General features: G+C 33.2%; 1 protein-coding gene across 1 annotated transcript in view; it reads left to right on the plus strand.

Annotated features, from left to right (window-relative positions):
* LOC108912870 overlaps positions 1 to 25,846 on the plus strand; it is a 27,975-nt gene extending 2,129 nt beyond the window's left edge. Inside the window, exons 2-10 of the mRNA XM_018718282.2 lie at positions 4,437 to 4,853; positions 7,785 to 8,065; positions 11,055 to 11,385; positions 14,749 to 14,809; positions 15,046 to 15,239; positions 15,306 to 15,551; positions 20,908 to 21,231; positions 21,825 to 22,099; positions 25,464 to 25,846. Coding sequence (XP_018573798.2) covers positions 4,437 to 4,853; positions 7,785 to 8,065; positions 11,055 to 11,385; positions 14,749 to 14,809; positions 15,046 to 15,239; positions 15,306 to 15,551; positions 20,908 to 21,231; positions 21,825 to 22,099; positions 25,464 to 25,795 — 2,461 coding nt within the window. The 3' untranslated portion in view covers positions 25,796 to 25,846. The remainder of the gene's footprint in view (positions 1 to 4,436; positions 4,854 to 7,784; positions 8,066 to 11,054; positions 11,386 to 14,748; positions 14,810 to 15,045; positions 15,240 to 15,305; positions 15,552 to 20,907; positions 21,232 to 21,824; positions 22,100 to 25,463) is intronic.
* Positions 25,847 to 25,944: the final 98 nt, after the last annotated feature.

Consider the following 25,944-nt stretch of genomic DNA (forward strand, 5'->3'; position numbering starts at 1 on the left):
ACTTTTATTTAATAAAAGTAAACAATAATTCTTAAAATGTGGGGTTAGAATAACAGCAAACGCATGTTTTACAAACGCTTTTTTTTAGTTATTATTTTATTTGAGTAAATTTAAACGGTAATAATGAATAAACAAAACATCAAGGATTTTATTTTTGTGCTTACTTTTGTTCTACACGTTTTACTTTTAAAGATTTCAGTACCTAAAAACGCCAGAAATTTCACTGTTTCTCGGCCGGGAATATGGCCACCTTAAGTAAAAAATACACAGAATAAAAACCTAATTTTGTGTATTTGTAGAGGTCGAGCGTCATATTGTTTATAACAATAGAAAAAAAAAATAATTGCTCTTTTCAAAATATCGAAAGCACAATGATATTACAAAAGAAAACGTGAAAAGTCAATAAAAATGTATTTTTCTGGATCTGACTATGACTTTCGCAGACACCAGTTCATTTAAAAAAAGTATCCCGGTAGCTGCTTTCTATGTGCCACAATACATTTGTTAAGTAAGAATTTTGAGAAGTCGAGCGCAGCATGGGCACTATGACGTCACAGCGTTCCCCTCTGCTGGCTACCGCTCAGCCGCGCTGATCACGCTGTCTTTAACGAACGTTTACTTGGTCACTTCTTAATCGAATCCACTCAAAAAAAAATCAGCATATAAAAGAAGTCTTCTACTTTACAACGAGACCAAGTTTATTAGAAAATATTAAATAGAACAGCCAAAATACCGTTTAAAGGAAAAACAATTATCTCGGCTCCTAGTGGTGGGATCGAGACGCTTTTCCTTTCTTAATTAATGTTTTTTAAGCACTATTTGATGCAATTGGTTTGAAATCTGTATATTAAAAAATTGCCGAGATAAGGATCCTAGTTACCGTTTTTTTTTTGGTATTTTGTTAATATTTTTTTTTGCAACTTAAAAATCTGAAATTTACACAGATGCTCTGTGGGTACACATGCTGCAAGTGACCCATTTTTGAGTACATCGTCAATAGCGCCATCCTTACGCCACCCGGAACGCAACAGGGTTCCAAAAAAAAATCGACGGCAAAGTGGCGCCAAGGATCAGGTACTTTTGCGAGCGACTCCACACCAAGAGGGACTCTCCAGCGAACACTCGCCCCGACAACACGTCTTTTTTACAAACTTACTTTTCAATAAAAATATTTTATTTTTACCGTTGAGAGAGCGTTTTATTTTTACTGTAAAGAGAAATCAACCCTCATACCTTTCGATCCTTTTTTTACCAAATTTCGATACCTTGACTTGGGCAGAAGATATACGCTCTCGCGTTTTCGACTTCATAATTTTGCAATAGACCGCCATTTTGAAATTGGGGGTCGGGATTTCGGGTATTTGTTGAGCACCCCAGTTACCTTTTCCTGTAGTTTCATCCAATTTCAGTCAAATTCGTTCTTTTTATTTAATGCTGAAAACGTTTTTTTTACAGTTAATTTTGCAATGTAAAATAAATTCTGCGAGCTTTCGCAAAAGCCTATCCTTGTAGCAAATTTCCTTAGGAACAAAATCAATACCTCATGTCGATTAGAAACTTATTTTCGGAGATATAAGCGAAAAATTGAAGAGCAATTATTTTTTTTCTTTTGTTATAAACAATATGACGCTCGACGTCTACAAATACACAAACTTAGGCTTTTATTCTGTGTATTTTTTACTTAATTTTAAGCCCATAAAATTCGAGGTAAGCCCAATTTTTGAAAAATGCCTAATTCCCTAACCTAATTGAAGAATTTCCAAATCGTGTAATACCATAGAGAAACATTTTTCAATGTTGAAAGACGGGTTCGAGAAACAACCAAGTGTTTCAGTACCATTGCAATCAGGGCACAAGACGAATAACTTATTTTGAATACAATTGAAGATGACCCACATATTAGTACTAGAATTCTATCTTGACAAACTGGTATATCGCAAACTTGTGTGCACCGAGTAATCAGACGTAATCTACTACACCCATATCATATCCAAAAAGAGCAAGAATTGTTACCGAATAATTTGGTTAAACGAGTGAATTTCTGACAGTTTATTTTACATCAAGGCATTAATTTTCAAAAGAAAATTCTCCTTGCTGATGAAGCTTGTTCCACCCGCAGAGGTATTACAAATTTACATAACTATCATGAGTATTCCGATATAAACCCTCATTCAGTAACTCTTCTACATTTCCAACGTGAATTTAAAATAAATATTTGGATTGGTGTTATTGATCGGTATTTAATTGGTCTAGTTATTTTACCGAGTCGAATAAATGGTGAAACTTATTTAAAATTTCTCCAAAACACTCTCCCGGATCTACTTGACGAGGTCCCATTACAACTCAGACTGGAACATTGGTTTTTGCATGAGTAGTATTGTTAGAGACTTTTTAAACCACCAGTGTTCAAATAAATGGATTGGAAGAGGTAATAATTGCCCCACGATCACCAGACTTCAACAAATGTGACTTCTTTCTTTCGAATCGTACAGTTTTCCTAGCAACCGCCTAGCAACGGTCAATACAATATGTATTTTTTTACCAACCTGTGCGATTTTTTTACCGTACGTAATAGGAATCTTGCATTGATCGCAGACGGTGTGTTTTTAAGTACTTACAGTAGTGGCCGTAGGTAAAGTATAGTACGTAATACGTGGTGTAATGCAATTACGCACTCGCCGCTACGTGTCGTCGTGCGTAACTTTTCCATTCGTGCGTAAAAGGCTTTTTACAACACTTATTATGTAAGATACTATTGTGTATTCCTCACCAGTTGCGTCTCGAATCGCCATTAAAAACAATTAGCACTTATTGGATAGAGAAGATTTTCAACGAAGAATAAATTTATGCCTGGGAGAAAATGGTGATCATTTTGAATAAATTCTGTAACATATCAGTGCAAATTGTATGTATGTATGTATGTATGTATGTATGTATGTATGTATGTATGTATGTATGTATGTATGTATGTATGTATGTATGTATGTATGTATGTATGTATGTATGTATGTATGTATGTATGTATGTATGTATGTATGTATGTATGTATGTATGTATGTATGTATTTATGTATGTCGAGGGGGTGGTGGAAAATTGCTTTTCCACCGCGGCACTTAGGCCTTATTAGGCCCCTTGTACACCCCCCTAAATTCCTATAATACACGGGTGGCTTGGTGGCAATGTCTCGTACAATTTTTATGTATGATAGCATTAGTCTTGAGTTTTATTGCTCTATTCTCATTACCATTTTATCGGGGACCACACACAGGCGGAAGGTGTTGAGCGACCTAGGCCTCTGGTAGGCTGTCACAGCCACGTCCCCGAGCCTGCCTTAGGTCACCCATCCAAATTCCAGCCTGCGTCCGTGATGCTTACCTCGGCCGATCGAAATCCAACGGCCAAGACACCCCGCTAGGCGGTCCCCAAAAATTGCATGTTATTTATGTTGTTTAATTTGTTTGTTTTTCTATTAAATTATTCTTATTCCATCTTTTTTCCTGATCATCAAGTTTGACGTTTAAATTCATATCGAACTTTAAGATTGTTTATAGGGTGGTTAAATGTATAATTTTTACGTAAATTCACGTTTTTCGCTTATAACTTTTTTCCGTTCATTTCCACGAGAAAACAGTGAAGTGCTTTTTTTCGTTTTCAAAAGACCTACAAAACTAGTCCTCGAGCCTCAAAAAATATTGATTAGATCAAAAATTATAAACAGAAGAAGTTTATAACATTTGAATTAAACATTGATAAACTGGAAACGGTAAGTTGAATAGTTTACAAGTTATGGCCTTATGAAGAAATTAACTAATTATTAGTCTGGACGATCCCGAGCATCTTCCACAATCGCACTGATTTTTTTCAAGGTACATTTCATAATAATACGTTGAAATCTACCATTTTTTTTTAATTTAAAATTTGCAACCTTGAAAGTTTTTTATTTTTTAGCCTTAGTTGCAAAATGAAATATACGACTCACGAGCGTGATATAGTTATATATTATTACATATTCGGAAAGCTTATGAAAAGAACTTTAAGTTAAAACAAAAATCGTCAAGATTCGTTGAAAAACAACGGAGTTATAGACTGTCAAATAATTATTTTCAAGCAAATTTCGATTTTTTAAAGGCAGGACTATGAATATTATTGTCATTTCCTTCAGACTCGCTGTCGTTCGCTTCCCCCACCCTTCCGCCGCGCCACGGCTCGCCGAAAAATCAAGCGACACACTGACTTTTGACAATATTTCTTATGCACCTAACATACTTCCACAAATAAAATATTTTAATCTGGGAAAGTACTCGGGTTGCCGGTTATGATAGTATTTGTTTGCCGCTACCAACCTAATTTGTTTATCCTATGAAAGTTGCAAGAAAATTAGAGCTATCATGGGAGATATTCAATAGTTTATTAAAATAATTTTTTCCATGTTTCAGAGTACTCTTACCAGTAAAAAGAATTCAGTGTCAAGGTGGTACTTTTTCGAACGAAATAGTATGCTGTAAACTAAGAGATGACAATACCACCAGCAGTACAGAAAGGACTACCGACAGGAGTACCGCAACCAGTACCATGACTACCACGATGACCACTATCAAAAGTATACTCAGTAAATATCCTGATACTGATGACGAAGTGGTTATTGGCACAGGAAGAGATACCTGTGGTGTACAAAGGGCCATAATAAATACAAGGATACTTAGTGGAGATGACGACCTCAACCCTCTTCAAGGTGAATTTCCTTGGATCGCCGCCATTTTCAAGAAGACATCAACCGGTGGATACAAGTTTCTCTGCAGTGGGTCACTTATTCACCCCAACGTGGTGCTAACTATCAATCACTGTGTGATTAAGTGAGTAAACGTTTTATTTTTATTTTCGATAACAGGGGTTCCAAATTCGACTCTTGTGGCACCCAGGTGCATGTTACTGGTGTATGTTCGGATGCAAATATGAATACTCGATAACAAATCACTTGTCTTAAAATATATTAATAATATAATTATTCGTATGATGTTTACCTATTCCATATACATATACGCGCTTTCACAATCAAATTAAAAAAATTAAGTTGGAGAACTAGAAATTTATTGGAATGTGTCCTTGACCTGTTGTATTGCGTGTGGGTGAATTTTCGGTGATGTCTGATTCTTTTGATATACTGAGTCGAGTATGATTCATTCCATTTGAACAAATAGTTTTAATTTTGTTTTAATGGTACTAAACGTATAGAAAAATATTTTGTTTACCTTTCAATTTCATAACCACTTTTATTGCAGATGAAGTGTTAAAAATATTTTATATGTATTGGTTTATTGCCATATAAAATCTTTGAAACATAAAAACTATTTTTTTAACAGTCGTTAATTGTCTGAAAAAAAAATTGTGAAAAGGGTAAATATTATCAACACTTTTGATATTGTTGTTTTAATATGTCAGCTGCATCTACTTTATTTTGCAGATATTAAGCTAATTCAAAGAAATTAAAAAAAAAACTAAATCCTATCAAAGGTTACAGGTTACCGACATGTATATAAATGAAGTGAAAATAATATTAAATAAATTTAAGATTTATTTTATTAATGCAGTAAGTGACACTTATTCTCTAGAGTAAAATATAAATTTCTGAATTATATATAGAAATAAATAATACAGAACACTTACTTAAAATAATAGTACAACGGAAGTCGGTGAAATTGAAAATATACAGAGTGTTTGGTAAGTTGATGTATTCCTTGCAGAAGGTTATAGTACAAGTGATTTGTGATACATATCCTTATTATACCATATTTCGAAAACGCTTAGTTTCCGATCTACAGGGTGTTAAAGTTTTAATTAAAAAATGCAAATTTAAAAATATTGCGGAAACCGCTCAGAATATTTTAATGAAATTTTACAGGCATTGACAGTTAACAACAATACATGTTTTACGATAAAAATATTGCCTTCAGTTTCACCAGTGGTGTGCGCAGAGTCACGTCTCTGGATATTTTTAAAGAAGAAAATGAACGCCACTGATTTTTCTTAAATTAAAAATTATTTTTGAATTCCTTGTTCAATTTGGAAGAGAAAAAGTATCTCGACTGTTTTTCTTATGACGCACCGTTTTCGGTTTTGGCGTAATCCGGTTTCAATGATTTGAAAAATAGCAGAAATTATGCACTCAGTTTTTTTTTTGTACTAATTTTATTACAAAAAATTATTAGTCCTCACAGCTAACAGCATCAGTCTAAAAAAATTTATAAGTTTTCAGATTCACTATCTTAAACAGAAATTAGCAGGTTGGCTGTGCACTCGTTTTTGTTATTGTTTGATAAAATTAATAATAGCTGTCACTTTAGTAGTATTAGTAATGTGTGATTTTAATTCTTTTACTAGAAAACGGTGCCTCATAAGAAAAACAGACAAGATAGGTATCTTGTTTGTTTTCTCTTCCAAATTGAACAAGGAATTCATAAATAATTATTATTTTAAGAAAAATCAGTGGCGTATCATTTTTTTCTTTAAAAATATCCAGAGACGTGCTTGTGCTCACGCCACTGATGAAACTGAAAACAATATTTTTATTGTGAAACATGTATTCTTGTTAACTGTCAAAACCTGTAAAATTTCCTTAAAATATTCTGAGCGGTGTCCGCAATATTTTTAAATTTGCATTTTTTTAAATAAAACTTTAACACCCTGTAGATCGGAGACTAAGCGTTTTCGTAATATGGTATATTAAGGAAATATATCACAAATCACTTGTACTATAATCTCCTGCAAGGAATCCATCGACTTACCAAACAACTTGTATATAGCAATTTCTGTAAAAAACATCCCTACTTATTTAAAGGACAAAATACTCTACCTTGTACATATTTAATTTTACACTCCTTCAATGGTTAAATTTAAAAATGAGCTAAACTGGTTTTGAATCTTGAATTATTTTAAGACCCTTTAACTCTGAAAAGTAACCAAATAAACAATTTGTTCTCACCTACTTGAGACATATTTTCTTACATAAAAATGTCATGTAAAAAACATCCCTACTTATTTAAAGGACAAAATACTCTACCTTGTACATATTTAATTTTACACTCCTTCAATGTTTAAATTTAAAAATGAGCTACCAAACTGGTTTTGAATCTTGAATTATTTTAAGACCCTTTAACTCTGAAAAGTAACCAAATAAACAATTTGTTCTCACCTACTTGAGACATATTTTCTTACATAAAAATGTCATGTAATTTAAAATAATTATGCTGTTAGGAATAGCATTCTTCATGTATTTCCCGAGAAAAGTTTTAAAAATATAGAGGGTGTTCCATAAGAAAAAACAAATTTATTGGCCGTCCAGCTATTTTGGGTCACCCTGTATACAACTGAATCATCTTAAAAGATGCCCCTCCCAAGAACAAAATCGACCTATCTCGACGTTTTTTTAAAAATCGCTCGGTATAAAAGTTATGAATTTTGTACCAAACTTTATCATCACTCTGTATATATAATAAAAACGAGTTACATAAACATATTTTTTAAGTGTGACGAATTTTACCTCTTTAAATAAGGAAAGTACTTAGTACAAAGTAATAACTACGCTTCAATAACGACTTTTATCGTTAAAATATGAACTGTCAACTCCCATGTTATGATTTGATAATTTTAGGAAAATCCGAATTACTTAAAATGTTTATTTTGTCTGGGGTCATCGCAGTGATCTACATAGATAGCCACATATGTATATTTGTTTATATAAATAATTTTTCTACGTATAAATGTTTTTGTTTTTTTTTTTTTTTCAGGAAAAAAACTAGCGATCTGAGAGTAGTCGTCAACGGTAAACTTAAACTTTCTGAACCGGATGCCACGCAGGAAGAGAAGAGAGATGTTTCAGAAATCGTCAGTCATCCTAGTTATGACGATCGGTTGCTCTTTAATGATGCCGCATTACTCCTTCTAGAAAGGCCGTTTGTGGTCAACACTTGGTCCCATATCAACACCCTGTGCTTACCACCTAGGAGTGTTAATTTGGAGGGCAAAAAATGCCTAGTGACTGGGTGGGGAGAGGATAATACCGAACAACGTAAGAACAATTTGTATTTTTTCCTATAATTTAAAAGAAAATAACTAAATAAACGGTATTTATTCAATATCTGAACGTAAAAACCAAATAACATAAATAAATTTGAGAGGCAATTGTACCAGGAAAAACTATTGTAGGTTTCAAATGCATTGAATATAACATTTAAATATGAAATGCAATAATCTAATTTTACAAAAGAAAAGTTTCATGTTTGTTTTTTATTTAATTTTATACTGACAAGGAAAGCGGTGGTGGTTCATTTTTGACGTCAAATGCAAAAAAAAATTGATAACGTCACTTTTTTTATATTAACGCATTTACTTTTATGAAATATTATATCTACTTCATCAAAATACGTCATTGGTGCGCCAGTTGGTGTCAATAAGTCTGCGCAATATGACTGATTGTTGTGAAATTTGTTACGTGTCATGATTTATGTCTGTCATTTTCTGACGCATGTATTTTTTGTGAGACGGATTTGGATTTAATTGAAAGGTATACTTATCTTTGATACATCGTCCACTACCTAGAGACTGAATCTGGGCTGGTTTCGGTGTGAAGCAAAATAAAACTCTTAACGGTAAATAAAAGTATTTTTATTGAAAACAAAGTTTGTGAAAAAGAAGTGTTGTCGAGGCGAGCGTTCGCTGCAGAGTCGTCGTGGTATGGAGTTAGGGCGGCGACGTAATATTTAAAATGGGTCACTTGCGAACATGTGTAGGTACCCAAAAATCTACAGTTACGTACCTCTGTTCGGGCCCTAGTTAACATTCCTGTAAAATAATTTCCAGTTTTTTCTTAATTATTTAATTCGTAATTTTTCTCTAATATCAGAATCTCCTACAGGGTGGTCCGAATTTTATGCAGGAAACTTCGAGGGCAGATAGATCTCTTTAAAATAATAGGTGTTTGTCTTATAAACACAAGTCTGGAACGGCCTCGTTTTAGAGATACAGGGTGTTGAAGTTGTTAAAAAAAATTAATTTTTTGTTTATATCTCCGGAATCTATTAACCGATCTGAACAAAATTTGGTACAGATAATGGATGACAGTAGGCCTTGCATTCTCTAAAATATGAGCTCTAAAGGATCTACCAGTGGTGTACAACTGGACAGGGTCACCCTTTTTTTATAAAAAAAACCTACGCCACTGTATTTTTTACAATCTATTGTAACGGATTTATATTCTAATGTACAAAATACGTAAAAAAGGTAACGTGAATTTTTTCCCTAAAGTTCACCGTTCTCAAGTTATTCATACGAATACAATCTCCTTGTGGCGGATACTTCTAACCATAATATTACAAGAATATTTATGTTTATGCTTAAAAGTAAGTGCAATTTGTAAGCACATCAACAAAATTCTTTACACTCGTCGCTTTCATCTTTTGGATTAAAACGATATTTGGAAAATCACGACGGCTCAATGAAAGACACAGAAATGAAATTTTAAGAACATTGGGGTGAGTAAATCGAAAATTTGAAAAGTTCTACATAAGGATGGTAGAAATCCGTACTATTTACAACCTGTGCAAAATTTACTTCCGGGAGATGTAGACACACCTGAATTTTTGTTAGTGGTTGTTTTAAAGTCACAACATAATCCAGAATTCTTACTAGAAATACTTTGGACCGATGAGGCTACGTTCACAAGGCGAGGGGTAGTGAATTTTCACAATCTGGATATTTGGTCACAAGAAAATCCTCATGAAATTCGGAGTCATTTCTAAACTTTCTAGAAAACCATCTATTTGAATTATTAGAGGATGTTCCATTAAATATACGACAAAATAGCTGGATACAAATGGATGGTGCTCCTGCGCATTTTAGGAGAATAATACAATAATGGCTTAAAAATTATATGGGGCGATGGATAGGTTGAAGACCAAATGCCAATGTCAACCATAATGGTGCAGAGAATCCAGTCTCTTGGCTAGCCAGATCACCAGATCTAAACCCCCTGGACTTCTCCGTTTGGGGTTACCTATCTGAAAAGTAAAGTTTACTCTACTAGACCACAACTACTGCAGCGAATAGAAGACGGGTGTAATGAATTAAAAGAAAACCACCACATGATATTAGCTTCAATTAGTTCCATTAATAGAAGATGTCAGAAATGTACTGATGTGGGTGGTTCGCATTTTAAACAATTGCTGTAAATACGTAACGTTAATTTTGTTTCTTTTTTAATTGTTGTTGCTTGGTAAATGTATTATTATTATTTTCATTTAAATTGTTCTTATTTGTAAAGATAGTGGATTAAGCCTCCAGGAGAAACTAAAACACACTAGGAACACTACCTCACAGGTGATGTAATTTTGTTGATCTGCTTACAAATTGCACTTACTTATAAGCATAAACATAAAATATATTCTTGTAATATTATGGTTTGAAGTGTCTACCACAAGGGGATTGTATTGGTATGAATAACTTGAGAACGGCGAATCTTAGGGAAAAAATTCAAGTTACCATTTTTACGTATTTAATGCATTAGAATATAAATCCGTTAAAATCACTTATAAAAAATACAGTAGCGTATTTTTTTTTATAAAAAGAGGGCGACCCCTGGTCCAGTTGTACACCACTGGTTGACCCTTTAGAGCTCATATTATAAGGAATGCAAGGCCTACGGTCATACATTATCTGTACCAAATTTTATTGAGATCGGTTAATAGATTCCGGAGATATAAACAAAAAATCAATTTTTTTTAACAACTTCAACACCCTGTATCTCTAAAACGAGGCCGTTCCAGACTTGTGTTTATAAGGCAAACACCTATTATTTTAAAGAGATCTATCTGCCCTCGAAGTTTCCTGCATAAAATTCGGACCACCCTGTATTATAGTAATTATCACATACACATTCCACATAAATCTAGAATATCTATTACATTATTCTTCATATTACGTTCAGAAGAAGAAGCCAAGATTAGAAATCTTGATTAATATGTTCCTGAAAACAACAAAACTAACTTTCTCTACTTCTGCAGGTTCGAAAATTCTGAAGAAGGTGGAAGTGCCGTTTGTGAATCACACTCAGTGCCAGACTCTTTTGAGAAGTACCAGACTAGGCAAGCGCTTCAATCTTGACAAGTCCTTCATGTGTGCTGGCGGCGAGAAAGGACGAGATGCTTGTATGGGAGACGGAGGTAGCCCTTTGATGTGCGCCACACATCTGGGGAGCGATCAGTACTTCCAAGCTGGAATGGTATCCTGGGGCATTGACTGCGGCAAGGAAAACGTACCAGGGGTCTACACAGACGTCTCAGAAGCCGTGGAATGGATAAAGAATGAACTCAATAATAGACAATTGTATCTTTAGTATTTTTGTTACTGCAATCTTAAGAGGAAATATAAATAAAACATCTTTGTGAAATTTAACTGGAATATCTGCCAAAAAATTATTTGTACCAAATCCTTTACGACGACTTTTGTGCCCAAACCATCACCGATAATGACAACAATAAAGGATCGAGATTATATCCCTGTGGAACTCTCGATTATGTTAATAACCTATAATCAGTATACGATATAAATTATTGTTTATTTGTTAGGAGTGATTTGAAAAGTTGCAATAAGTTTCCACTAGAAGTAAAGATAATTTCCTTAATAATAAAGTGATGAAAAGCTTTAGTGAAATCCGCATACAGGATCCCGGTCAGACCCCCATAGGCTCAAAAATGGTCGAAAATGACCGTTTTCTTCAATTGCTAATAATTAATGCAATTTTCATCGCAGACACTTATAATTCAGGATTTTTGAGGCTTTTTGCACCCTTAATAAGTGGAAAAATTTCAGCCCGAAAGGTTCATTAGTTTGGCGTTGGCGGAATTTGTTATCTAAGAAGATGCTATTTTCAATTGATTTTTCCCAGGCTCAAAGGCGTTGTAGAGTTTCGATCATTAGTTGTTTTTGTACCTAAATAGTTGTATTGACGTATGCATTCACTGAGAATTTAATTTTTCAAATTTAATTGGTTCAAAAATGACTTTGAAAAAATGTTAATATTTATTAAATTGTTAAGATAAGTGATTATTATAAAACGAAATACTAACGTCTATAGTTTAGTTAGTACTATTTTTCTTCGAATTTAAAAAAAATCGTTGTTCTAAGTTGATTAGATGCCGAGACAATTTTTTTTTTTATTTAATCGCAGTGTCCTTAATTATTAAGAGTCGAAATTTGGAGAGAGGGAGAGTATACATTAAGAGCTATATTTTCATGTCCTACATTAACATTAAGGTGAATTCAACTATTTAATTGCAAAAAAGAAGATAGCGGCGATGCGTTCTATTACTCGATCTAGCGAACGAGTGGGAAGAGCGAGGCTAAATAAAAAATTAAATCTCGGGTTGAAATAATGTTAATACCATAGCTTCAATGCTCATGAATTTTCGCGCCACCACAAATTAAAAAAAGAATCATCCAGCTCCATCGATTTGAAGCCGCTCGATCATTTTCCTGCGCGCTACCAGGCGCATGCTCCGCCTCGCTCTCCCCACGCGTTCGCTAGACCGAGTAATAGAACGCATCGCCGCTATCTTCTTTTTTGCAATTAAATAAATAGTTGAATTCACCTTAATGTTAATGTAGGGCATGAAAATATAGCTCTTAATGTATACTCTCGCCAAATTTATTCTCTTAATATTAATAATTAAGGTTAATTGGTAAATTGGTAATAGGTAAATTGAAAATAGCATCTTCTGATTTAACAAATTCCGCCAACCCCAAACCATTGAAGCTTTCGGGTTGAAATTTTTACCTCTTATTAAGGATGTAAAAAGCCTAAAAAATCCTTAATTACAAGTGTCCGCGATAAAAATTACATTAATTAAAATTAGCAATTGAAAAAAACGGCCATTTTCGACCATTTTTGAGCTCTTGCGCATAAACAAATTATTGGAATTTAATCGGACTTGTCTCATTGTATAGGCTTATTTAATACCTACCTTTTTCTTATAAACTTTTTTTCGCAATGAATAATAGTTTTTTACGCGAGTCAAAAAACCACTTTTCCGTAACTTTGACCATTGTTTAAACAAAATTTCCCAACTAGCCACGAGTTGATTTTTGATATTTTGTTTATAACCCGTTTCCGAACAATATTCCGCGGAGAAACTTCTAATAGTATTTTTTCCCCAAAACAGGCTGTTTCATGTCTATAATGACTGGACTACCATATAACCATAATTTTATGATATTTTTTAATTTTCCCTTTACCCCGTTTTATCCTATTTGGTTGATATTTGATTAGCGATGGGAAATTACAAGTACAGTTTCAGTAAAACGATTGACTATATGACAAAGATAGGAGATTTTAATAGTGAGGCAGGCATTTTCTGTCCAAACAATTTACTTAGGTCTGGTATTTAAATAAATGATAAAATTACCCCTACTTTATTTACCCTATTTGTACCTATTTTTAAAATAGATTAACTCTACTTGATCTATTTAATGAACATGAACAGCTAATAAAATGTGTTTATTAACAGATAATATGTGTGCAATCTAAAATTATAAATTGATGCAAAATTCTAAAAGTAGGTAGTCCTAGTAAGAAACAAATTTGAGCAAAATAATATTTTTGATAATATTTATATATAGGTATTAGTTACTTTTTCACTGACAACTTTTTGTTTGAGTGACTCTCAAATAAGTTCAACAAGTTAAGATCAGGGAGGTAAGGTGGCAGTATCAGAATAGTATAACCGTTCTGTAAAATCTGATCGACCTTATAATTTTTAAATGTTGCATTTTCTTAATAGTATAATATATGCTTTCAAGATGCGGATGTAGGGATTCTTTCAGCTTGCATTTGTATGTATCACAGACAATATAGCTTATCGCCACAGACTGCGTGTTAAGTGCTGGAAATTGGCAACCCGAAAAGGATGCAGGCTTTTGTCAGCCAGCGACCAGCAATAAAATTTAGCGTGGTAACTCTTCTACTTGGTAATATGCGGCAGTTCTTGCGGTGGCTTTGTTGCCAAATAATAACTGCCAAATAAATTGAATGCATTCAATTATGTAATTAGAGATATGGAACTTATCTTTTGTTTGGAAATCATTTTTTTGATAAATGCTAAAAAAATAAATCAAGTTAGAATTAAAACTGTGATTATACCTAATTAATTATTTATTTTATATCACCTTGAAACGGGAGAATTCAAAAACTTGAAATTAATGTTTTTAGATTTGTGCGTCGACTTCCAATTTGGTACGATATTAACACCTATCTTTAAAAAAAATTGCATTATACAGGTTGTGTATCCTTAGATGGGTACTGCTCTTATTGTTGATTTCCTTAGATAGGTAAAATAATTATTGATCCAAGTGTTGCATATCATGGTTGCAATTGCTCATATTTGTGACACAAGGTGTTCAAACAAATTAACACAATATAAAATTGCTGGAACCTCAAGGAGTAGTTGAATACGAAATTTATTTAAAAGAAAAACAACAAATCATCAATCAATGATCCCTTACAAAGGGATCCCTTACTTTTGACTTAAAAATTAGTTTAGTATAACACTATTTTCCCAACCCTATTTAACTAAACCTTGTCCTTTCAATATATTTCCTCGGATCCCTTTGTTTCATCCATCACATCTTCATAGAACTTTCTATAGGTACATTTAAGAATAGCTGTCTTTTTTTCTTAACGTTAGCACTACGCGATTGAAGTAATCCAAATTTGCTTTTGGTGATTTTGTATAAAAATTCTACCGAACATTCCAATCTCTGGGTATTTACGTCAAAAAAAAAGTCGGGTTGTTAAACACACATCATCTTTCTTAAGAATCTCTAAGAAAGAATGAGATGTTGTTATCGAAGCTGTTACGCAGAATTATCGCTTAACCCAAACGTAACCTCGCGGTTTCACGATAAACATTATTATTATTCCACAAATACAAATACGTTAGCTTTTTCGTTATATTTATTAAACACCAATTCGTACGTTCAGTTCTTGTTTAATCCGAGATGATTCGCGTTCTTAGCGCGACCCTCCTCTTGATTGCGTGTTTTCCTGCAGGAGTTTATCTCCAGCAGACGTCCGCAAGAGACGCAAATGCAGTCGTCGAATTCTACAACAACTGCACGTGCGTGCCTCAAGATCGATGCGATGAAAACAACGAGATATTCACCTATGACCCCAGTCTCATTATAGAAAGAAGGTAAGAGTTTTATAGCTGTGACCTGTCTAAATTGATGGGTTAAAGTTTGAAATAATATTATTTCAGAACGAAGATGAGAGCAAACGTAAACACAACGCGAATACTATGTCAAAGCGAGTCATCTTCAGTCCAACAGTATTGTTGTAAACAACCAAGCCCTGACATTACTACCATTAAACCAGCTGACAAAAACTCCGAAACGCAGAACGCGATCTTGGAAGTTTTCTATAAGTGCAAATGTGTGCCAGAGAATCAATGCGATGAAAATAACAATATCGCCACCGATGACCCAAGCTCTGTTATTCAACGAAGGTAATAATTTTCTCTCATAGTCAATGTAAGGAAATCACAACCTTTCACTAAAAAAAATAAATTGAAAACAATTTACTTCATCGTTATTTCTATTGCAATCTATTGTGAAATTACAAATAAAGTGCAAAGTTAGAACAGTAGACTGTTAAATTCTTTTGCAGTGTACTTTTCCGTCTTGCTAATGTGAAATTACTGTGTGATTATACAATACGAAAAGTATTTTTAGTTGTAATTTTTACAGTTATTTGTAAAATTGCAAAGCAGATGTATATTAATTGTGTAATTACATTATAATGATACATTTCGTACAGAAACAACAATGAATTTTTAGTTTTTATTTTGGATAATTATTTATTACTGATTATTTATTGAATATTTCAGCTATAATTCAATGCTTCTTGTAGCATGTAGCGCATAGAGCAGTTGTTTTCCTCAATATCCAATGGTTAGAAGTTTTGTCTGTGAGGTTTGACATATTTTTCATTTTGTGTTAGGTTTATTATTCATGTTTTCTAGAACTTATTCCCAATATTGTAATTGTCTTCTACGGTATGTGGGAAGTAATTCCTGTACAACAGTTATAGTCTTTCTGAAGTCAGTTGAACATGTAAAAAAACGCCTGGCAATAAAATTTGATGAGTTTCATAGGCGTCCCTAAAAAAGTTTTCTGATAAAGGTAAAAAATTATAATAATTTGTATATAATGCGCAGAAAATTTCTATTATATGTTAATTTGGCCAACAACATATCTTAATTATTTATGTCCCCATACAAGTTTATTATGTTGATGGTAAATTTCGTTTTGTTCCGTTTCAAAAGGTCTCCAAAATGCCATGTTGTAATAATATTATTTCTCCCTTTCGCAATTGTAATATGAATGATTAATAGAAGGTGCCTATAATAAATTAAAATTACGTGAATCACACCAAATTCCGCATTGCTGCACTGCACTGATGGGAAATTTGTCGACCACCTGTCAACCTGAGATTTATTGCCCAATGCAAATACAACTGTATTTGTATTTGGTTTGCCCGCGCTCGCATTCTTCAACTGGGCGTATACATTTCTACTACCTCCACGTTTAGTTACTGCGTCAGCGACCGAACCTGGTACATACTGTCATCCTCTTGGTTCTTCAATTGATATCGGAAAGACTATACCTTGTATAGGTCTAATTGCAGTTGTTTCATTAAAGATGTAAGGCATGTTCCAGTTGAAAGTCCTAAAAATAAAAATTTTAGGTCGAAAATTTAAAATAAAAATTTCGAAGGTAAATCTCTAAAACATAGATCTATTATAAACTGAATTTAAGAATATTTGCATGAATATACATCGATTTCCTGACCATATTCCTGAATTTATATACTGTGTCATTACTTGGCCAATAAAATAACCTAATTTATAATATCTTTTACCAGTTTGTTTTATGTAAAACCGGGTTTACTACATCTTCAAAAAAAAAAATTCATTGGTGATTTATTATAAAAATTTTTCCAAATGTTAGGTCAACAAAACTTTTTTTACTATTTATTAAATAAAATATTTTAAAACACTTTAAAACTACATTGGTCAAGTATTATTTAAATTTTATAAAAATATTATGCGCTGCATAGTATTAATATGTTTAATTTTCTAATATATTGTAATGAAACTATATTTTAACAAAGACGAAGGAAAAATGAAATGTAAAAATATTCCATTTTAGAACAAATCAAGTCGAGTTAAGGAATGTTCATAAGAATATTGCATGAAAAAAATTACCTATTGGAGCAGACAGCGATACAGACTTTGTAGGATTTATTCGTTGACGTATCTATATTATTGATGGCACTTTCTATCCATATATTTTCCTTTGTAAACGCAGATTTTGGTTTTAAATCTTTTGACAATAGCACATTTAAGTCAGTTTAAAAAAATGTCATATTCAATATTAGTCTAGTACCTAACCATGTGAATTTACCTGGAAAAATTTGTGGATTTTATTCTGCCACCTTGTATCTTTACCGCTCGCGCCGCTATTCAAAGAAAAAAGTAACCTGAAACCAATTTTTGCATATATCTTGTTCCTGGTTGATTTTACAACAAAAATGACTCTGTATTAAATTAAACTACAATTTTCTCTACAAAATGGGTATCTCTCATTTTTTTCATAAAACTAACCGTTTTAACGTACGAGAATTACAAAGTATACCAAGTACATAACGTGTAAATCAATACGCATTTATTGTGTTAAGCCTACCGCTCGGATGCAACAGTTGACGACGTCTGTCGTCTCTTCCCAATCAGAGTAAGCTCAAATTTCTTAATGTGTTGGAAAAACACCCCATTCTTCAAAAATTTAAAAAAGTATTTAAAGATGTAGCTAAATCTGGAGAATGTAAAGATGTAGCTAAATCTGTAAAGATGTAGCTAAAGCTGGAGAATATTTTCTTCTCATACTTCACGGCTATAATAAAAAGGAATTTATACCCTGTGAACACTTATAAAAACCAATGCTTCACAAAATCAGCATATAGGGATAAATTTAACATTAACAGAAGCAGCAGCAAAATAATATTCGTTTCGAACATATCATCAGGTACTGCAAAGGATTGGTAACGAAAAAACCGCAGATCAATAGGGATGGAAGAAAGACAAAAATAGTCTTGTCCCTCTGACTACACCCATGCCCCTGCTCCAGAAGTTCTTCTTAAACTAATTTCTTGTAAATGCGAGAAAGGATGTTGAGGAGCATGTGGATGTAGGAAAGCAGGGCTCAACTGTTCTATAATTTGCTGAAACTGTGGCAACATGCCTCAAGAATTGGAAGATAGTGGTGACGATGAAGACATTAATACGATCTTAGAACCACTGTGTAATGAAGTCGACACAGAAAGTAGAGAAGAAGTTACTGCGCTAGAAAAATTGATCCCACACGACTCTGAGACTTCGTTGCCTTCAACTGTCAAAAACATCGATAAAGCTGATCCCTCAGGCTTATCAAAGCGCAAGAAGTTATTATAATTTTTATTTATCAATTAATGTGTGGATTAGGTTAACTGGGGAACCCACAGAAGAAAAAAGGCACCATAGAATCTGGTGGTGTGGAAATGGGTACTACTTGTTTATGTAAACAAGGGTATTACTTTTCATTGCACGTTAAATGGTGACCTGTGTTAGTCTCCTACCCAAAACAGTTTTATGAAAAAAAAAGATTAGTACCTTTTTGCAGTAAATTTCTTATGGTTCTATTTCTTTTAAATGGTCTTTAAAATTTTTACATAACTATTTTTGTTGTAAAAGCAACGAGTAACGAGATATCTTAAAACATCTCTTTTTTTCTGAATTTATTACAATATGACGAAGCCGGCGGCAAAGATACGAGTTGGCAAATAAAAAATTTGAAATGAGAAGCTCAAAATACGTAAAGCTGCAGGATGTTAAAACTTCCGCAAAATTTTGCAGCTAAAGGTAATTTACGTCACGTAATTACTGGAGTGTATTTGCATCTGGAAATTCCGTCATAAATTGCTCAATACAGGAATGCAAAGAATATATCCATGATCCGCATTCATTTCGAGTTCCACTTGTTCCGAAATAAACTCAAAATTTTGTTTCTGTTACAACAATTACACAGCCCCAAAAAGAAATTCTATGCATCGGATTAGACCACTATATCCTTATGTTTTTGAGTTCGCCGAGTCCCAATCCGAGGTCCGTTTGACCTTGTCAGGTCAGGCTAAAGGCCATTTCAAGGTCATACCGAGAAAAATCCTCTGTGGTGGGGGCAACCATGGTTATTATATATTTTTGGGGTCGCTGAATCCGAATCCGAGATCCGTTTAACCTTGTCAGGTTAGGTTAAAGGTCATTTCAAGCTCAAACCAAGAAAAATCCCCGATGGTGGAGGCAACCGTGGTTATTATATTATGTTTTTGAGGTCGCTGAGTCCGAATCTGTTTGGCCTTGTTGTTAGATTAGATTCAAGGTCATTATAAAGTCACTCCAAGGTCAAACTGAGAGAAATCCACTATAGCGGGGGCAACCAAAGTAATTAAATGTTTTTTCGGGACGCTGAGTTCAAATTAGGGTTCCTTTTGTTTCTACCGGGTCAAGAACAATGTCATTTTGAGGTTAAACCGAGTAACTTTTAAATAGGGTTTAGTGGGAATACCCCAGATTTTTTTTATCGCTTTATTAGGACTCCATTTGATCTTGTTGCATCAGGGTCAATGTTATTTGAAAGCTACTTAATTCTAATACCTTGGCTTGTCTTACAAAGCAATTTTTGCCTCACTCATCTATAATGGACCGAAAGCCTCTCAACATTCACATTAGCATGATCTTTTTCAATTACATTTGAAAATCCGAAACTGTAATTTTATACAGCATTATTGGTTACTAACACTTTCATCCTTCGCGGTAAGAAAGGTTCTGGATAGTTGCCGTGTTTGAAGTTGAGGGAGAATTTTGGTAAACAGTTCAGTGCGTTTTATGGTACATGTTAACAATATAGTAATATTTGTTTCGTATTCTATGGTAAAATATGAGTGAGTATTCACATTCCATTAATGATAAAAAATTTTATAACTCGAAAGTAATGAAATTTTTACATGTAGACTGCCCGAATATCTCTGCATAAAATATCTTTACTGACAAGCCTAACCCCATTAAAATCATCAAATTTTAATCATCATTAAAAATCATCATCTAAGTAAAAGCCTCGTTCTTATGGTGGTTCTAATAGAGCATTTACAATCCTGCTACCATGAAGGATACTGGAAGCGATGACAACTGCTCCGAAAGGAGATGTGTAGAATGATTAGTTTCTTAATTTGACCTTGAAATGACCTTTAACTTGACCTGACAAGGTCAAACGGACCTGGGATTTGGACTAAGTGAGCCTAAAAACATAATAACCATAGTTGCCTCCATCATGGGAGATTTTCTCGATTTGACCTTGAAATGATCTTTAACATGACGTGACAAGGTCAAACGGACCTAGGATTCGGACTTAGCAACCTGCAAAACATAAGGATATAGTAATCTAGTCCATTGCACATAATTTTTTTTTGGATTGAGTTAGTCTGAAATTCGTACGATTTAATATTAAAGTAAAAGGGAACAATAAAACGATGGCAGAAAATCAATTGAAATGATAAGCTACTCAAAAATGCACAAATGTCGGTTTGGCATTATTAGTCATAATAATGGAGGTTCTGTATTATTTAATACGCCTCTATATGTACAATAGTAATTTATGTATGAGTAAAATTGAGACTAGAGGAAAAAGTACATTAAAAAGTATTCAGTTTTGCTTAACACCACAAATACACATGTACATATTTGTCGTTGTTTATTTGAAATATTGTTTTAGGACAAGTGCAAGACTAAATCGGATTCGGTGCGAAAGCGCCTCATCAGAAAAACTGTACTGCTGCAAGCAGCCAGGCAACACTGACAGCACCAGGACTAAACCAGTCATCGACAGAGGTCCCGTAGAAGTAAAATGTGGAAAGGGCATTTCACTCTTGGAGCCAAGGATATGGGCCAAGAAGGACGACGAGATTCCTGCTGATGGTGAATTCCCGTGGATGGTGGCCGTATTCAACAAGACTCCGTCTGGGAACTACCAGTTTCGATGCGGAGGATCACTAATTCACCCCAAAGTCGTGTTAACTGCCAATCACTGCGTACACAGGCAATACATTTGTTTTCTACATCACTATACTAAAAAAAATAAAAATAAAATACCAAATTATGATCCAGTGCCAAAATAGTAAACAGTGATTCAACATTAATATGCAAGCCCAGTGACGGATAAGGCGTGTAAGGAATGTGATTTCATAAGCGTATCATTTTAGAAGGTTCCAAAAATTGTTACATAGTTACAATGTACACACACACAGTTCCTGCTATCAAAATAAGCAGTTTTAACAAAAACTTATCTCTTCTTTCAGCCGCTAGAGGGCGTCAAATTTGGCAAAAGCAATACTATTTTTCAAATATATTCGAAAAGTAAATTTTGATATGATAATAACTGTTCCTCTTCAACATCTTGACCGTTAGGTCTTGACACCGTGATACTGCGACTTATTAGTCCAGGAAAGTTATACATAAAAAGAGGGAATAATGGAACCTTTTTACTCTGAGATGTCTGCCCTCAAAACCTACACTTTTCTATAAAAAAATCTCAGAGTAAAAAAAGTTCGCTTATTTTTTCCTTATTATCCCGAATATATTAAATATGGAACAGTAACTATATTGAATCAAGGAAAACATTGTTCGTTTCAGGAGAAGACCCAATGACTTTATAGTAGGAGCGAATGGAAAAATTGCACTACCGAATAAAAATACTGAAAGAAGACGCATCTCGGAAATCATTAAACATCCCAAATATACCCACTTTGGACGACTCTACAATGACGCTGCGCTGCTATTTTTGGAGGAATCGTTCCCGACAGAGGGCGATAATCGTATCAACACTCTGTGTCTACCACCAGATGGCCTGGATTTGGAGGACATGAACTGCTACGTAGCTGGATGGGGAAATGATCTCGATGGACAAGGTAAGAAAGTTCATTGAAACTTTAAGTATGTCAGTTACATTATGTTTCTTTATGGGATATTCTAATTTCAAATGATATAATATAGCCCAGTCATTATAGACATGAAAGAGCCTGTTTCGGGAAAAAATACTATTAGAAGTTTCTCTGCGGAATATTGTTGGGAAACCTGTTATAAATAAAATATCAAAAAATAAAGTCAACTCGAGGCTAGTTGGGAAACTTTGTTTTAACAGTGGTCAAAGTTATGGAAAAGTGTTTTTTTGACTCACGTAAAACACTATTATTCATTGCGAAAAAAAGTTTATACAAAAAAGGTAGGTATTAAATAAGCCTATAAAATGAGAAAAGTCCGATTAAATTCCGATAATTTGTTTATGCTCAAAAATGGTCGAAAATTGCCGTTTTTTTCCAATTGCTAATAATTAATGCAATTTTCATCGCAGACACTTGTAATTCAGGATTTTTGAGGCTTTTTACACCTTTAATAAGTGGTAAAAATTTCAACCCGAAAGCTTCATTGGTTTGGCGTTGGCGGAATTTGTTATCTAAGAAGATGCTATTTTCAATTCATTTTTCCCAAGCTCACAGGCGTTGTAGGGTTTTGATCATTAGTTGTTTTTGTACCTAAATAGTTGTATTGACATAGGCATTTACTGAGAATTTAGTTTTTCAAATTTAATTTGTTTAAAATTGACTGAAAAAATGTTAATATTTATTAAATTGTTAAGATAGGTAATTATTATAAAATAAAATAGTAACCTCTTTACTTTAGTTTTCTTCGAATTAAAAAAAAAATCGTTGTTGTAAGTTGATTAGAAGCTTAGATATTTTTTTTTTTTATTTAATCGCAGTGACCTTAATTATTAATATTAAGAGCCGAAATTTGGAGAGAGTATACATTAAGAGCTATATTTTCATGTCCTACATTAACATTAAGGTGAATTCAACTATTTAATTGCGAAAAAGAAGATAGCGGCGATGCGTTCTATTACTTGGTCTAGCGAACGAGTGGGGAGAGCGAGGCGGAGCATGCGCGCTTAACAATTTAATAAATATTAACATTTTTTCAGTCATTTTTAAACAAATTAAATTTGAAAAATTAAATTCTCAGTAAATGCATATGTCAATACAACTATTTAGGTACAAAAACAACTAATGATCGAAACCCTACAACGCCTGTGAGCTTGGGAAAAATGAATTGAAAATAGCATCTTCTTAGATAACAAATTCCGCCAACGCCAAACCAATGGAGCTTTCGGGCTGAAATTTTTACTACTATTAAGGGTGCAAAAAGCCTAAAAAATCCTGAATTACAAGTCTCTGCGATGAAAATTGCATTAATTATTAGCAATTGAAAAAAGCAGACAATTTCGACCATTTTTGAGCTCTTGCGCATAAACAAATTATCGGTATTTAATCGGACTTGTCTTATTTTACAGATTTATTTAATACCCACCTTTTTTGTATAAACCTTTTTTCTCTATGAATAATAGTTTTTTTACGCGAGTCAAAAAAACACTTTTCCATAATTTTGACCATTGTTTTAACAAAGTTTCCCAACTAGTCTCGAGTTGATTTTTTGATATTTTGTTTATAACACGTTTCTGAACAATATTCCGCAGAGAAACCTCTAATAGCATTTTTTTCCTGAAAAAAATCTATAATTACTGACCTAATACGGTTCAATATTTTAAACAAATTTCATTATTTAGTATAGGTGAAAACGATCATATCCTCATAAAACTTTCCTGAAGTTTTTGTTTCGATAAAACAAATATTCAAAATTGTACCCTATACATTTAACATAATACTCTAATCGTCACTATTTACAGCGCTACTATCATTTAAAGCACATACAATCAGAGATTTATTAATTGTGGATTGGGATATATTCTTAGAAATTTTTAATAAAAATATATTTATTTAATATATCAGATTTCTTGGTATTCCATCCGGTATCTCAATTGTGTGACGTCGTACGTCATGTTCTCGAATTTCCTCCTCCCATTCTCTGAAATAAGGTTACTAAGTGTCACAAATTTATTTCTTGGGGTAGCAAACACCAAAATGGACATCAGGTGAAAAAAGTACATAGACATTTATGTTCATTTAAGTTTTATGTTCATTTGGCCAATAACATACTTTCGTAATTTGATATAGCTAGTCAAATATTTCTTTTTTAAGCTACAGTATTTCTACATAAAAAATGTATCCATCTACATAGAGTTAGTTTAGATCAGGTAAGTTTTTTTATATTAAATAAGAAACTATTTAGAAACTTAACCTTACGGAAATTATTAGAAAGTTATAATTATAATTAGGTTACAAATTAGGCTGTTTCTTTTTAATAAATATTAAAAAACTCCGACGTAATTTAATCCATAAATAAATGAAATTAGATGTGCCATATTTTTTTATATTAAATAACAAATAACCTTAACCATAACTACTTGTGGAAACGATTTAAAAATTTTTTTATATTACGAGTTATTTAGAAAAAAAAACATTACTTAACATAACTTTATTTAGACAGATAAATTTCTGCATGAAGTTAGGTTAGGTGAGTTTAATTTTTTTTAATGAAAGAAAGAATCTCAGTCAAACTTCTAGTTCTAATAATTTTTTTTCTAATAATTTCATTCTAATAGTAATTCTTTTCTAATAATAAAGTTAAATCAGGGATTCAGTTTTTTATTTAATATAAAAAAACTTTGCTGACCGAAGCTAACTTTATGCATGATAGATAACTTTTTATACAAAGGTAGGTTACGTCAAGGTTTCTTTTATGTGGTAATATCATAAAGTATAGTATTTATGTAATATCTCAGTTAATTGATATGTTAATCATTAAAAATTAAAGTATATTTCAGATATCATTTATAATCTATTTGCTACCCCTGTAAATAAATTTGCAATACTTAGTTATCTTATTTTAGAAGATAATTAAGTACAAATTAGAAATATAGAGAGAATAACCAATGAATAGTAAGAGATCAAATAGAAACATTTTTCTCGAAAATTATATTTGGCTGAACAAAACTAATATCAGATTCATGTTCAGCACCCTCGAAAATCGGGGTTAGGAAGTAGAAAAAGGCTAACGTCATTGGTTCTGCGGCCGCAGCATTTTGCCTCTACTTACAGTATTGTGTAATAACAAACCAACAATAACTGTTTCGAAGTACCCAATTCTTAGATTTAGTAAAGCTTTCGGTCCTGGGTTCTTTGTTGTTGTTTTAAAGGATTTTATATTTATATGTATTTTATTTTAAAAATTAACATTATCTTTCATTTCTTTGGACGAGGAACTTGAAAATGAAAATAAATAAAAATAACGATTATAATGTTCTTATTTCGACCCTAGGTGACCAGAACATGAAGAAGGTGCAGCTGCCTTTTGTTGACCACAACCAGTGCCAGGCCCTTCTGAGAAGGACCAGGCTGGGGCAAAACTTCCGCCTTCACAGCTCCTTCATGTGTGCTGGTGGTGAGGAAGGTAAAGACGCTTGTATAGGAGACGGAGGAGGGCCTTTGATGTGCGAGATGCCTTCGGAGGAAGAGCGGTATTTCCAAGCCGGGATCGTGTCTTGGGGTATTGGGTGTGGGACGGAAGACGTTCCAGGGGTTTACACAGATGTTGAAAAGATCACTGAGTGGATAAAGAAGGAACTTGAGCAGAGGAATTTGATTATTTAGTTTTTTTTTATAATATGGATAAATGTAAAATTAAAGGAATTTTAGAAAATATTGTTAAATTTAATTACACACCGCTACAAATAAGTGGGTTAGTCTGTAGACCAGACGAATCATATTTCCCGGATTAATTAGCGAGAGTTTAGAACCAT

This window comes from Anoplophora glabripennis, unplaced genomic scaffold (assembly GCF_000390285.2).
Source record: "Anoplophora glabripennis isolate ALB-LARVAE unplaced genomic scaffold, Agla_2.0 scaffold588, whole genome shotgun sequence".
Taxonomy (NCBI): domain Eukaryota; kingdom Metazoa; phylum Arthropoda; class Insecta; order Coleoptera; family Cerambycidae; genus Anoplophora; species Anoplophora glabripennis.